At 46.2% G+C, this 14595-nt stretch overlaps 2 protein-coding genes across 5 annotated transcripts; one reads left to right on the top strand and one right to left on the bottom strand.

Moving 5' to 3' along the window:
* Positions 1-109: 109 nt before the first annotated feature.
* Positions 110-9732, bottom strand: LOC115625345 (bromodomain and WD repeat-containing protein 3). 3 transcript variants are annotated; one of them, XM_030520373.1, is made up of 16 exons: positions 9596-9732; positions 9316-9374; positions 9176-9205; positions 8681-8740; positions 7798-8044; positions 6921-7728; positions 6772-6868; positions 6389-6703; positions 4347-6329; positions 4031-4290; positions 3806-3976; positions 3464-3737; positions 3089-3100; positions 1574-2815; positions 1322-1505; positions 110-1256 (listed from the first exon to the last, which is right to left on the bottom strand). In XM_030520373.1, the coding sequence occupies exons 1-16, from the start codon at positions 9636-9638 to the stop codon at positions 199-201; spliced, it is 6843 nt and encodes a 2280-aa protein (XP_030376233.1). In that variant the 5' UTR covers positions 9639-9732; the 3' UTR covers positions 110-198. The 3 variants fall into 3 exon arrangements, with proteins under 3 accessions (XP_030376233.1, XP_030376234.1, XP_030376235.1); XM_030520374.1 differs by lacking the exon at positions 3089-3100; XM_030520375.1 differs by lacking the exons at positions 9316-9374; positions 9596-9732 and having other exon boundaries at positions 9176-9222.
* LOC115625347 (zinc finger CCCH domain-containing protein 14) lies at positions 8425-14286 on the top strand. 2 transcript variants are annotated; one of them, XM_030520379.1, is made up of 7 exons: positions 8425-8485; positions 9842-10114; positions 10221-10446; positions 10510-12201; positions 12555-13310; positions 13392-13661; positions 13731-13957. In XM_030520379.1, the coding sequence occupies exons 2-7, from the start codon at positions 10073-10075 to the stop codon at positions 13955-13957; spliced, it is 3213 nt and encodes a 1070-aa protein (XP_030376239.1). In that variant the 5' UTR covers positions 8425-8485; positions 9842-10072. The 2 variants fall into 2 exon arrangements, with proteins under 2 accessions (XP_030376239.1, XP_030376238.1); XM_030520378.1 differs by having other exon boundaries at positions 8429-8485; positions 10507-12201; positions 13731-14286.
* The last annotated feature ends 309 nt before the right edge of the window (positions 14287-14595 follow it).

Genomic DNA, 14595 nt, shown 5'->3' on the forward strand with positions numbered 1-14595 from the left:
GCCGGTAGCATGAGGTTCTGATGTGGCTAATACGGTGAATATAAATGTCAGAAATTACATTATATTAAATGTTTTTTTTTCCTGCTCTTACATATTAATCAATAAATTGCCAGTTTAGAAAAATTGTAATTTCATGTTTGTTTTTAAGAATTAATTTATACATAAACAGTCTTGAGCGCGCAAGGCCAACGCCCAATTTCATTCCTTGAATAGGCCGCGCATCTTGGCCGATATTTTGCGTACACGACCGCGACTACTGACACTCACAAGCTGCTCGTCGCTGTCTATGGCGCTGCTGCCCTCAGCATTCTCCTGATCCTCATCGTCGGGGTTGTCGTCCGTGGGTTCATGAGATGTACCAGCGTAGGAGTCGCCGCCTCCGTTGCGCATTCGTTTGCGACTGCTCTGGGCATGCTGTTCCTCCTCATCGGACTGCTCATTGTAGCGGGGGCGTTTCTGATTCCGTCCGCTTCGAGGATTTCCACGGCGTTGGCGTGGCATTTTATAATCTTCATCGTCCTCGTCATCATTGATGAATGAATTTTCAGACAACGCGCGACGTCGACGTTCTCGGCTGCTGCGCTGTGGCTGCCTTGGATTTTGACGACGGGTTCTGCGATCTCGCGGGGGCGTTTCTTTTCTTTTGCGGGTGACCCGTCCGTTTCGCGGGGCAACGTAGGAGGTCAGGGGTTGATTGTCTTCCGAATCGGTGGCAGTAGCTTCTTCCTCATCATCATCGCTTGCCTGCGTACTAGAGCCGCCATCGGTTCCCTCGTCCGAAGCTGCATCATCGTCGTGCTCCTCGTCCTCTTCTTCTTCGGTGGCCTCGGTCTGCGACTGACTGTTGCGCACACGCAGACGTCGCGTTCGCGCGCTAGGCGACGGATTTGTTGTGCTTGTTGTAGTGGCGGTTGTAGTAGTCGATGTGGGGCGACGGTGATTTGTGATGACTGCCAGCAGGCGTGAGTTCTCTAACGGATCCAAACTAGAATCCAGTTCATCTGCATTACGTTGATGACGCGAGAGCACGCGACGTGGCGCTCGTGCAGCAGCCGCAGAAACGCTGCCTAGGTAATTGTGATCATGGGTGGTCATCCCGGGCTGACTGGAAGGGGGACCAGCGACTGCACTCGATGAAGTTGTTGTGGAGGTCGCATGGGAACGAGTCATGTGCGTTGGTGTTTGCGCACGTCGACGCAGCACAAGTGGATGTGGCGCTGCTGGAGCGTTCGTTCTAGCTAATGAGGAGGCAGTTTCTAGAGGAAAAATAGGTAGATACAATAAGATGAAATTGATGGTCCAAATTAAAGCAGCTACTCACTCTGTTGATTACTGGCCAAAGGCGCATTGTCACTGTCGTCATCATCGTCATCGCTCTCGGCATGACTGACGACGGTGTTGCGATTGGTGCGTAACTGGCGTGAGCTAGGCACTCCGCTGGTAACTAATCCCAGGGCGGCACGACTTGTCGAGGGCATGTCATCTTTTGTTGGGGTGGGTAGAATCTTGAAAGAAGAAAATTCAATATGATTCCATTACTGCCTAGGTGCCTACTACTTGCTCCTCATCTTACCTCTTCAGCCTCTTCGCTTTCCTCCTCTTCCTCCTCTTCGATATCACTGCCACGCGCCCAATCCATGAGTGCACGCTTGACACTCTGTCGCGTGGGTCTGGCCATTTGGCCATGTGAGTCCGTATCCGATTCGATAATGCGTCCATTGCGTACAGGCAAATGATAGCTGTGATCGTTCTCAGTTGCAAGCTGCGGACGACGTCCACCGTTCAGACCAGCGCCACCATTGGCGCGCGTATTGCGGGAGGGGCTGGCGTAGTTAAGAGTCTCGGTAACTGCTGCAGCGGCCGCTGCACTTGTGCTGGGTCCATTACTTAATCTGGCCGATCTTCCTTTTTTCCGTGGCGTGCTGGTCAATGTGTCCTGTGTGCTCTCGTCTGGCTGTGAATATGAGGCTGACTTGTGGGCTAAAGCATGAGAATCCTCATCGGAGCTGCCCAGCAATCGACGTGTGCGACGTGTTGGCGCTCCCGTAGCGCGATTGTTGGACGTTTGTTCTTCCTGCCGACGTCGCTTATTGCTACGACGAGCGCTATCAGCTTTGCGTTTTCTACCACCTGCATTGCTTACGCCTCCGCGACGTCTGCGTCGGCGATCATTGGGATTGTAGCTCTCTTCAGAGTCATTTGCAGTTTCTTCATCGTCACTAACTCTCCGGCGATGGCCTCCTCCCCCACGACCTCGTCCGGGACGGCGTGTTCGTTGTTCCGGGGAGTCAGCATGTGCTTCTTCCTCATCGTCCTCATCGCTGCTTGCATCAGAAGTGGCCTGTGCACTGGTTTCCTCTTCTTCGCTCTCAGAATTACTGCTGCTTTCATGAGTCGATGCATTATTCACATTGGCGCCGTTTCGGCGCTGGTGGGCTGCCGCTGCTGATGACGAGGATGTGACGCGATTGGAACCTGAGATGCTGGCAGTGATAGTCGCTCCATTGCGACGGCGGGTGCGCTGAGTGCCGCGCGTAGTTGCTATAGCTGCCTCCGCCGCCACCTCCTCATCATCATCATCATCGTCATCATCTTCACTGTGTGTTCTGGCAGTGGTTTTCTGATTGCGGCGCGTGGAGGGTCCAGCTGCACGTGTGCGCTCCGTAGGAGTGCGTTTTGCTGGACTGCTTGAGCCACGTCCACTGCTGCCGGATTTGTTTTTATTGGCTCGTCGGCGCGCCGCCTTCCAATTACTGACCACAGTCTTGATGTGAGACTCGAACAGAGCGCTCAGACGCAACGTCATTGAATAGATCTGCAAACAGGTTGAATGCACAATTGGATATCAAGTTAGTAAGCCAAAGTATGATGCTCTATTATAGAATTATGTATGGCGGCTAATTCTTATATTGGTCTAATATGGAATTGTTCGCAAACAGATCAAATAAACTTGATTCCCACATCTGAGATTGAAACTGTTGGGGATTTATTTTTCTTTCTGTTTGGCAATTTAAGGCAAATGTTAGGCTAAGTAGACCCATATAAGAATACGCTCTATTCTACTTTTTATTCAGAAGTGCAACCTTACCGCTATGTTATCCTATTAATTTAGTGATGAAAAGTCACGGATCGTCATTCATTTGGTTTGATAGTTATTGAATGGTAAATGGATTTCATTTGATTGATCGATTCGATTTGGTTTGGTTTGATTGGTTAATGGTTTGATGAGTTGGGTGGTTGTTAATTTGAAGTTTGAAGGCATGTTACATAAAGGCGAAAGAAACGTAAAGAAGAAGATGAGCATGTGTGGATGTAAGGCAGAAACAGAACATAGAAAGCAGCAGCAAAAGCAATAATAACAGCTACAACAGTTAGAGAATAAAGCATGTGCTGCTCTTTTGAATATTTACCATAAATGACGATCTGCAATCACAATGACTTCATTCAATCTGTCGCAACTTACCCGTGAACGTTTATTGGTATTGTAGTTCTTCGAATTCTGGAAAATTAAGCGCACATCCTTGGCAAAGTCTAGCGGATCATCATAATTGCCACCAAGCAAATCCTCTTTGACTGTGCGCAAGTCCATAGGCGTGGCAATAATTTCCAAATAGTCGGGAAACTCAATTGTGTCAACAGGCTCACGAAAGGGCAGTGAGTCCGGACGAGTCCACATTAGATCCAAAAGCTGTCGGCAATCGGATCGCCAATCGCCATCGGAACGTATACGATTTGAGCTGCGAAAAAAATAGAGGTTTATTAGTGAATACTATAAACTGCAGAAAGGCGTTCTATCTATATTTACCGTCGCGTTGAGGACACACGTTGTCGTGCTGCTGCTGCTGCCGCCGACGTAGTGGGCCCTGTGCTAGTCGATGGCACAACATCAGAGTCGACCTCATTCTCTGACTCTGACGAATGATAAACGTCTACGAGCTGGTGGTAAACGGCAGCCACATCAATCTCATCCGGTTCCCTGAAAGGAATACAAATATTTATCTAATATTTTATGACCCATCATCATGTTTACCTTATGATGCGCAAGCACAAGTCCGTCACAATTCTGGCATGCTTGACAATACTTGTATGACGGCGGTTATATTGTTCGGCGTTGGTAGCAAGGTATCGCACATCGAATTGGGCAGTTGTGATGCGCCTGTAGAAGTGATTCTCGAAACGAGACTTAACGGTCGTCAAATCGATGGGATACTCAATCAAATAAGCATAGTCGGGATATATGTTTAAGTCCACGGGTGCAAGAAAGTGCTCAGCAATGGAAAGCCGCATGACCTGAGCAGAGAACATTATTAAGTTGGTTAATTTAAAATATGCAAATTCTGGCATACCTGCTCAAGTCCATTGATAATGCGTCGACAGGTGCCATCGCGATCACCGCGATGCCATTCCTCTGACTTCGGCTGATACAGTGTGGCACGAATTTCCTCCGGTAGAACGGGTACCGCACCTCCCACCTCATCGGGCAGTCGCTCCTCATCTACTGGTTCCATATCCCATGGACTCATATATTCGTATTCACCATTATCCCAACGCACGCGGAAGCACATGAAAAAGGATTCGGGAAAATCGGCAGACAGCGCACGGCGTGATTCAATCTGTCCCATCCACCATCCGTCGCCGATCATACAACGAAACCGATCGCCAATGCTCCAATTACGCTGCACCGCCAAATCGAAGGTCTGACGCAGCACCAAAAAGTCCAGTACATCGGGCATATCGTGATATTTGATTTTAAATGTAGTACCCGTCATATTGCCGTCATCATCGATCATGGCCAGCTTCAGGCAGCACAAACGTGGCGGACGTATCTCGTATTTAATGCCAATCACGCGAACTAACTCGTGATCACGCAAAGTGCGAAAGTTCCAAGGCTCCGAGCTGTGTGACAGTTTATAAACCTTTTTCAAACGCACTGCCTCCAAATAGCGTTGATGGCCCTGTCGAAAGTACACCACCTCGTCGCCCATTTGTGGATAGTAGGGCGCCTTGCGTGGTATCACTTCCGACAGCCATTCGGCAGGTCGATAAAGCTCGGGTATTTCGCCATTCGGTGCCGCAGGGGGTATCAACACACGTTTGCGGCCACGCTTTCGTGATTGAGCCTGCGTCTGTCCCTCACCAGCAGCCTCGTCATCGCTGCTGTCATCACTGACAGTCCGACGTCGTGAGAGAGGCTTGCGTTTCGAACGTTTTGGTGGCTCCAAATTTGGTCCAGGTGTATCAGCGACCCAATCGGAATAATCTGAGCTATCTGTTTCGGATTCATCGCTAGAATCTTCTAAATTTTCTTCAACATTCGAATAACTGGTATCACCAGATGAGTTCGACGTGTCCTCTTCTTCCTCCTCCTCATGCGCAGGCGCCGCATCATCATCATAATGTGCCTCTTGATCCCGAACAGCACGGGTACGATATGCGGGTTGTTGTCCACTCTGTGCGCCACGCCGGCGCCCTGGACGACCGGCACCATTGGACCGTGTATTTCGTGGACGTCCAACTCCGGCTTGTTGTGCCGAGGCCGCACTGGCAGTGTTGATCATAATCGGCCGTCGACGCATCTCACGCTTGTACTCCTGTATCTCGAACTGGCCGGCAGAGTAGATGGTGTGCTTAAGGGCTTGTAGTTGTCCATATTTAAGCGGACGTACATAAGTACGACGCACAAATTTTATTGGCAATGGCTGCGCTGGAGGTTGGGGGGTTGGCGGTTGCTGTTGCTCCGATGGAGGACGGCCCCATTGTACACCTTGGCGTGGCGTACTGGCGGCTTCAGACATGTGGCGTCGGCCAAACGCGTTACTGCCGCTCGCACCACCAAGTACATTACCAGCTCCGGGCAAACTACCCCGCGATGGGTTCCTGCCATTCGAATCTGGTAGTTGATCCTGTCCCTGCCGCAACACCAAACGTTCGTATGATTGATTCGCATTGCTGGCTGCTGAATCATTAGTATTGGCATTACCCTGACGATTGGCTAGAGCGGCAATCATGCGATCAATGTGCAAGAAATTCGCGTTTGCTGCCGATGGAGCCGGTGGAGCACCCGCATTTACAGTGGCATTTACGTTATCTTCAATAACAATGCCATCGATACCGACTGTTAGGTTGGGTATCAATTGATCCGTGCTGCAAGTCTCCCGGCCTGGTACAAAGCGTTGATACTTGGCCGGGTGCGGATTGCCATCGGCATCGACGAGAAATGGTGGTGGCATAAGATGCGGCATAATCTGCGTTTGTTCGTCTACAACGTGGTGTTGGGCATCGCGAAGGAGTGGACGAAAATCCGTGTGAAAAAACAATTCATTGGGCAGCTAGGAAGGAAGGAAAAAGAATTACATAAATTGAAAATGGAATAAATCCTAATACTTACAATTTTGTACTTCTCCACCCCAATACCCAGGCCAAAAATTAAAATGTGTCCGTGTGAATCGGTGGCTGCAATCATTGTCCCGTCCGGCGACCATTTGGCGTCGAATACACTGCCATGGCCCTGGCCATCAATATCATTAAAGAATCGGGCCACACTTATGCCCTGCTCAATGTCCCAAAGAAATACTTGGCCATCATGACCGGCAGAGAGCAAGACGTGTTCATCTTTTGGATTCGATTCAAGTACATACAATTCATCCTTGTGACCACGCAGTACGCGATGAAGCTTGGCAGTTTTGGATTCCCATATTTTAATCTGTTCGGAAAACGCAATAGTTTTTTGTGCTATGGACTAGGCTACAGAATTTAACCAATAATACTAACAGTAAAATCATTGACGGCAGTAATAACATATCTGTCCGATGCATCCCACGCAACCATGGTAACTTTTAGTTTTTTGCCTTCCTCTGGCTCTGGACAACTATAGGGAACATTCGTTAGTTCACAAACTTATTATTTTTTATCCGACTTACCTTCGGAGCCGTTCGGTCATACACAGCTTTACGCTCTTCCACTGCTGCGACTCAAAGGTCCAAATGTGAGCTGTGCCATCCTTGCTGCCAGATATGAACCGCAGTCCCCGATGTGACCACTGTACCGAATCCACAGCATCTGTATAGGCTTCCGTTTCCAAAATGCGCTTCGGCCCATCCTCTCCCATCATATAGACACGTACATGATGATCTGCCGAACCGGCGGCCAAAAACATGCCCCCCGGAGAGAAAGTTGTGCACATCATTTGCGCTTGTCCCGGGCGCAACTTCTCGTGATATTGTGTGGGTTTTGGAGCAAAAGTTATTTTCTGACCACGTGGCGTCGAGTATTGCCAGAAAGCAATTGAACCATCTGTGCTGGTTGTTACCAAGTACTTCAGATCGCTACGAGGAGAAGGACAGAAATTTACCGAGGTTACCATGCCAGTGTGTGCAGCTAGCACAGCAATGGGCGATGTGGTTTGCATGTCCCAAACCCGTAATATGCGATCCACAGATCCAGCAGCAAGCATGGTATTGTCCAAATTAATGGCAATATCTGTAATTTCCGCGGAAGCGCCTCGCAGAGTGGCCAACAGACGTCCATCCGTAGCAGACCAAATTTTAATGAGTAAGTCATCAGCTCCAGTTATAATGTAACGACCGGTTCGATCGAAGAGCACACAGTACACCGAGGACAAATGGCCAACGGTACGACGCAAAAGTTTAATCTTTCCATAGAGACCCGTGGGCACGAGTAACTTACGACGCACTGATCCTCCATATTCCCGCCCCGTGAGCACTTTAGCTGTAATTAAATAAATTATTTATATTGGAACTTGTAAATATAACCGCAGGTTTTGGACAAAACACTTACTTAGATTATGTGGGGTTAGTGTGATTGCAGAGTCTGGCAGTGAGACGGCATTGAGGCGTGTGATATAATCCAGCTGAGTACGGTGTTTGTAGACGGTGTCTTTTGTGCGTAACAAGCTCTGCCGCCCAGAGCCTAGAAGTGAACTTATACCTAGCACGCTTGGGGCCAGCTCCCGATCCATAAGTGGTCCCAGACGACTGCATAATTCCAGCAAATGATTTGAACTGATGTGCCGGTACTTATCTTCCTACAATATTAAACGGATTTTTTCCCTTTAAATTTCATCATAATCGATAACAAACCGTCGATAACAAATACGGTGCAGCTGCTTCATAAAGATATAACTATCTCACTTTAACATACGTATAAATGGCTTCCAGAGCAGTGGCTAGCCTTGAAATGCCGTTTGTGACTATGCCTGTGTGCTTCGCATGTATAGAAAGTGAAGCGGACATCTTGCTTTCACAGAATTTGTTAAAAAAAAATTACTATGCAAATTTTCAATTTTGAATATTTTTCAAAATTTCTTTTAAATTGCAAAATTATAAAATATTTGCACATCAGCTTAGTTAAAATTACGTTTAAAATTTTTCATATTTTAAATTTCACTTTTCTTTCATTATATTAATCATTTATATCTTAATTTCATGTTTATTGCCCACCTTTAATTTCAATTAATTGCAAAAAGGTAATATTTTTAATTTACACACCGACACACATGTACTGACTTTTCAATCAATCAATGAACGTGACGTCACAAAGCAAGCACACACGCGCGCACAAAGCAGCGAGAAAATTACACCAAATTTCACTTACGCAAGCAGTACCACCTTGCAAAATGAAATACAATGCTTAATTAACACACAAATATTTATACACTCACCAATTCAGCAAAGGTCTGCTCGTGCTCATTGCCCTGCCAGTCAATGCGTCGGGGCAGAACCTGTAGCAAAGGAAATAGGGAAGTCGTTATCAGTTGCACTCACAATGACGTCGCTGCTGCCGCCGGGGACACCATACAATCATAGTCATCCATTTGTTACCTACTTTTATTACGGGGCAGACGAAGGTTCGGACGGACGTGATTCAGGCAGACTGACAGACTCCCATGGCTAGCACACTACATTTCAGTTTTCAGTATAGCTTTGAACTCTGAAATAAGCAGACGGCTGGCTAGCTGGCTGGCAGGCAGACGATTGGACTTGTCGCACTGCCGGCTGCGCTACAACAACAACAACAGAAGCTGCGAGACCAAAACAAAATAAACAAACGGTCATCAAGTTTTGCATAATTCGTAATGAGCTACCAAATCCTTGCCCATTCAAATCACACCTCCTGGTAGGAGCCCTAGTCGACACACCCACAACAGCCCACTTACCTGCTTTTGCTCCAACTCCTGAACCAATACCTGTTAAGTTAAAAACAAAATTCAGTTCGGTTAGCAAAATGTTTGTAAACAAAACAAATTCAAACATTGAAAAATGCACGGCGGCTCAAAAAGCGCATCCGATCACCGACCTTTGCTGTCTCTTTCAGCGGTCCCGCTGCCAGATATTTGGATATCAGGAAGTACAATTCTGTAAGAAAGACAATGTCGCACACATTTAATGCAACAAGTTGCTATGAAATTGCATATAAGTATGGTAAAAATGCAATGTTTTCACTGGCAATGTTTGGCAATTGTATTCTCAGTTACGAGCAAGGCAACTGAAGCCAACCAGCCTAGCACCTCCCCAGATTCGAGGGTCACAAGCCAGGCAATTTGTGAAAATGGCCTATTTTTGGAAACTTAACGCACCTGGCACTAGTACATTATTTGAATGGTGCTGCCTGTTATCCATTATACATTTCGAAACACACTTTAAATTATTACAAAATTGACTTGTACTTTCTCACAAAAAATTCTTTTTTTCTGCTTCTTCTTCTTATGCGATTGCTACAAGCTGTCATTCAGCATGCTACAGAAATGTATCGATATGAGCCTGGGTATCGAAACGATATCACTTCGATATGTGCGATAGTGGTATTTTTTAAACTATTTTAGGTATTAGGTGCGACGGCCACCTTTACTACGTCAAAAGACGTCTGGACCGACAGCCGACATACACTCTTGGTGCCAGCAGATGCGATATTATATCGGATTTTCACTGCGCACAGTGTTTTTCATGTTGCACATGTAACGAAGGCTCCAGCAGAAACAAAATAATTACGACTCGGCGAAGTTAAATGTACGCACACAACTTTAAGCTGCAACGGTAGTTCACAATTCGCTACTATGGATTGCAATTTGGGCAGCGAAATAGGCCAGAAGATGCGCGTAAGTATGGGGCTTATACGCGGAAAATCAATGAACTCGTAATCTACTTTTCAATAAATTATGGCATCGCTTTCCATATCCACATTCCACACTTTTGCGCCCACAGAGTGCCGTAAAGGCTAAGCTCCTGGAACTTGGTACTGGCGGCTCGGCTGGTTTTATTGACGACGAATTGCCGGACTACGTCATGGTGATGGTCGCAAATAAGCGCACCAAACAGCAAATGAATGCAGAACTCAATCTGTTCTTGGGCGATCAAACGGACCTCTTTGTTACTTGGTTGCACGAAGTGCTTCAAAAGCTGCAGGAAGTGACACTGCCTGCATCAAGTGGTAAGCTTAAGCTTAAAAATATTTGTCATTTACATGCTAAAAAATTGGGTAATTTTGCAGCAGCCAGTAAAAAGCGGAAATCAGAAAAGGCGAAGGAGAAAAAAGTTGGGAAAAAGGAAAAAAGAGGCCATAGGAAATCGGGCGATGATGCACAGCTTTATCCGATATCCAACGAGCCGGCAACGTCAGATGGCGTTCCGGTAATTAACTCCATCACTGACGTGTTCGCCGAGGAACTTTTGGAAAAAGCTAAAAAGACCTTGGATGTGGATACTGATTTGAAGGATGAAATACTGCAAAAGAAAAAGAAGCGCAAATCTTGCGATGAACAACTACATCATATGGCGGGTGCTTCAGAAGAAGGATCGACAAAGCAAGATTTTGATATACCAACTATGTCGGAAATCTCGTCGACCACTGCTGCATCCAAAGACAACACTGACGGAGCAATCTCAAGTGGCAATCGTGAGAAAGATCTAGCTGAATTAGCCGAGATACAGAGGAAAATTTATGCTGCCAAGAAACACCTGCGCAAAATTGGTGAACTAGAAGCCGATGAAGAAATTGATGATGATGAAGATGAGGATTTTATAAACTTGAACGAGCAAGAAGAATCTGTGGGCAATGACGACGAGGAGTCCCAAAAATCAACACAAGAGACGACGCGAAAAGTCAGGAGTCCTATTATTTTCAAAAAACGAGCAAAGACTCCCGAACCAGCGGCAACAAGCAAAGAGCAGGTCCCAACGACACGTGATAAAGAGGTGGAGCGTCAGCCAGAGCACAAACCACGTGAACAGACCGAAAAAACTTCAGAGGAACGCAACGAACGGCGACCTGTGCACGAGCGCCTCGGTTCTAAGCCCCAGCCGCTGGAGCGAGTGCAACGAGTGCAAAAGCAGCTCTATGTGCCCGCCCATCGACGCCGCACCGAACAGGAGGCGGAAAGGCAGCGGAGCAGAGAACGCATTCAACGAGAAAGGGAGCGCTCACGCGAACGTCGCAACAGTCGCGAACGAGAGCGACAAGACAGTCTGCGTGAATCAGCCAGAAATAGACGCTCTTCGCCGCTACCGCCTCCAAAGGACAAAGTTGTGCAGCGTTCGCTCTCCAGTGAAAATACTATAGTAAAGCAACGAGTTGTTTCGCGTGTCATTGTGGCGCCCAACAAGACACCAGAACCATCCGATGATGAGGATTTGCTCGAGAAGCCTGTCAACTCAGTTATCAAAATTAAGCCCAGACCACAAGTGTCTCCTCGGCGACAAGCGTGTAAGAATTTGCTGCTGCGTGCTGTAGCCGATGCACAACGCTCAACAATATTGGCTAAGCCCTCCCCCACTTCAGCATCGAAAAAAGACAACGATGAGCCTGTGCTCATAAGTGCGACGCTGGGCAAGCGTAAAGCCACTGAACGCTGCACAAACCCCACAAATTATCGTGAAGTGGAACGGGAACGTGCCAAACGTAGTGCACCCAACAACGAGCTCTTCAGACGTACCACGCGGGAGCTCGTCGTCAATGTGCTGCAACACGATAAGCGTTCAAGGGGTCGTGAACGTGAACACATAAAAGCCAAACTAGTGGAGGAGGAATATGTACCGACACTGGGTAGGGACAAATACAGTGCAGACCTTGAGCCTTATGTACCCCAGATTATAGATCCAACGGATATTGATATGCACCTGACTTCCAATGATGAGTCCAGCATTGTTGGAGCTGGCCCAAAGACACAGTTCGTGGTCACCTTAAATGGTAAGCGCCAGCCTTTCAGGCCCATTGAGGCCAATCAAATCGAGATACAGAGATATTATATACGAAAAGAAAACATATATTTTAAAATATTTGTATCCTGTGTCCAAAGAAATGTTTGTAACACTTTTTTTTAACCACATATGTTTATATCTATGTGTGATCTCTAATGGGATAGGGTTACAGTCCTCGATCTATGGATTTAGCATTTCTTAAACCCCATAAAAGCAATGTTGTCAATGTCAATGTCTGTCACCAACTATATTAACTAACTGTTGTCCTATTAGCTACTATTAAGTGTATTTAATCTGTTTGGTTAAAATGCTTATTTAATATTTATATTACATTTCCAATAGGTGAAAAATCATTGGGTCCATACCGGAAACGTTCAAGTGCCTCACGCAAACGCACACCCTCGCCCACAACGCCACAAGTGTCCTCATCTTCAGCCGCCCATAACAGTACTGAGCCTTCATCTACCACATCGTTGGGGGGCAACAGTCGTCGACGCAAACCCGATGGGAAATCCAGGGAGCGCAATTCATCGCATTCACCGACTCTGAGCAACACGCCGCCGCCTTTGATATCACGCAGTCTGAATCGCAGCGAAGTCTTGCGGCAGCCAACAGAAATTAAGAAGATCATCATAAAAAGCGATACGGACGAGGAAGATGAGCCATCGCTACAATCAAACAAGGGGAATGGCTCGCCAAGAAAGCGCTCGGTCACAAAACGTCTGGGCTCCTCTGTGGTCGCTACTTCCTCATCATTACTAACAGTGGCGGCGACGGCTGCTAATGGCTATAACAAATCTAAAACTAAGCAGGAAGAACGATCAACTACGCCACCACTGCCACCCAAAAAGCTGGCTGACAAACGGAGTGCCAGCAAGGAGGAATTTCTGACGGCAGCAGAGCCAGCACTTCCGCAGAAAAACAAACACACGCCAATACGTTTCACCTTAAAGAATGATGAGGAACTAGTGCCGCAGAAAAAACGGCGTTCCGATAGTCAGGAGGAGCGTGACAAGCCTGTCCGTGATACGTCAACGGAACGCCGCAAAATTTCAATACGCACAGCCGAGGACCGAAAATATGATAATCTCCCGGCATGTAAGTATCATAATAGACAAATATCTATACTCTACCATACATTTTTACTCACTCCCTTTCAACTGTGAATTGGTTTTGCAGTAAGCGCAGTTAGTGTGGACTCTACAGTTTTGAAGGTGTCTAAACCGAAGGAACGCTGCATATATCATCCGAATTGCACTAAACAGTTCTGTGAATACTACCATCCGACGGCGCCCTGTAAATCGTTCCCCAATTGCAAGTTTGCCGACAAGTGTATGTATTCCCATCCAAAGTGCAAGTTCGACATGGCTTGCATGAGCGTCGACTGCAATTATGCACATAGTGGCCCGCGTGATCTCAGTCACGTACAGCTGACAGCACCGCCTTTATGTAAGGATAAAACATGAATATCCCCACCGTACAATTTAGATGATAATAGTATTATTATATTCACCTTAGCCTCACACGTTATACCGGTGCAAAACTACAAATCTATCTCGGCACCAATCACCACAACTACGGCGACCACGATGTGTAAATATTATCCGAACTGCACCAACTTGGGGTGCACTTTCTATCATCCGAAGCCGTGCCGGTACGGCAAGAACTGCATCAATAAGCTGGAGTGCGTCTTTTACCATCCGGAAATGCAGAGCAAATTCAAATGGGTCGCCTCATTGGGCTAGGATACGACCATAATTTGCGTTCTCTAGACCAAAGCACCAGCCAAGCTCGTTGAAGCCATCTTGAGCGAAGGGCCTTTTCAGCAATTATGGATATTATATTATTCGTTTTGAGCTATGTTTTTAATTTATCCACGGAGAGTTATACTGGAATTATGTTTTCAATCATCCATGATTGATTAGGCATACAACTATTTAATATTTTATTTAGAAGTTAGTGCACGCATCTCCTAACATTGTTGTAAAGCGAATAGAAGATAAAAGAACTGCATACGTTTTACATCATTTAAGCAATTATAAACACGTCATGCTAAAGTCGACAAATAAAATTAGAAAAAGGAAAGAAAGAAAAACGAAATTGGTACAAATTACAAATAAAATTGGTTTGAATGTGGGGGCTTGAAAATATTCACTTTGGATTTTAAATTTTTAAATTAGGTATTTTTAATTGAGTAGCAAACTAGCATTCATACCTTTTATAAATAGTGTGGGACTGGAACTATATCTTCCAATTTTCGCAGGAATCTTGAAAATCGATTCTTGAGAAAATTTCTTGCAATATATCCATTTTGCTGCTTTTAAAATTAAACAATATCATTCTGAATAAAAATACACAATTATTGGTGCGATAAGTAATTAAG

The sequence above is a fragment of the Scaptodrosophila lebanonensis genome, unplaced genomic scaffold (assembly GCF_003285725.1).
Source record: "Scaptodrosophila lebanonensis strain 11010-0011.00,11010-0021.00 unplaced genomic scaffold, SlebRS2 tig00000072-arrow-pilon, whole genome shotgun sequence".
In the NCBI taxonomy this organism is placed as follows: domain Eukaryota; kingdom Metazoa; phylum Arthropoda; class Insecta; order Diptera; family Drosophilidae; genus Scaptodrosophila; species Scaptodrosophila lebanonensis.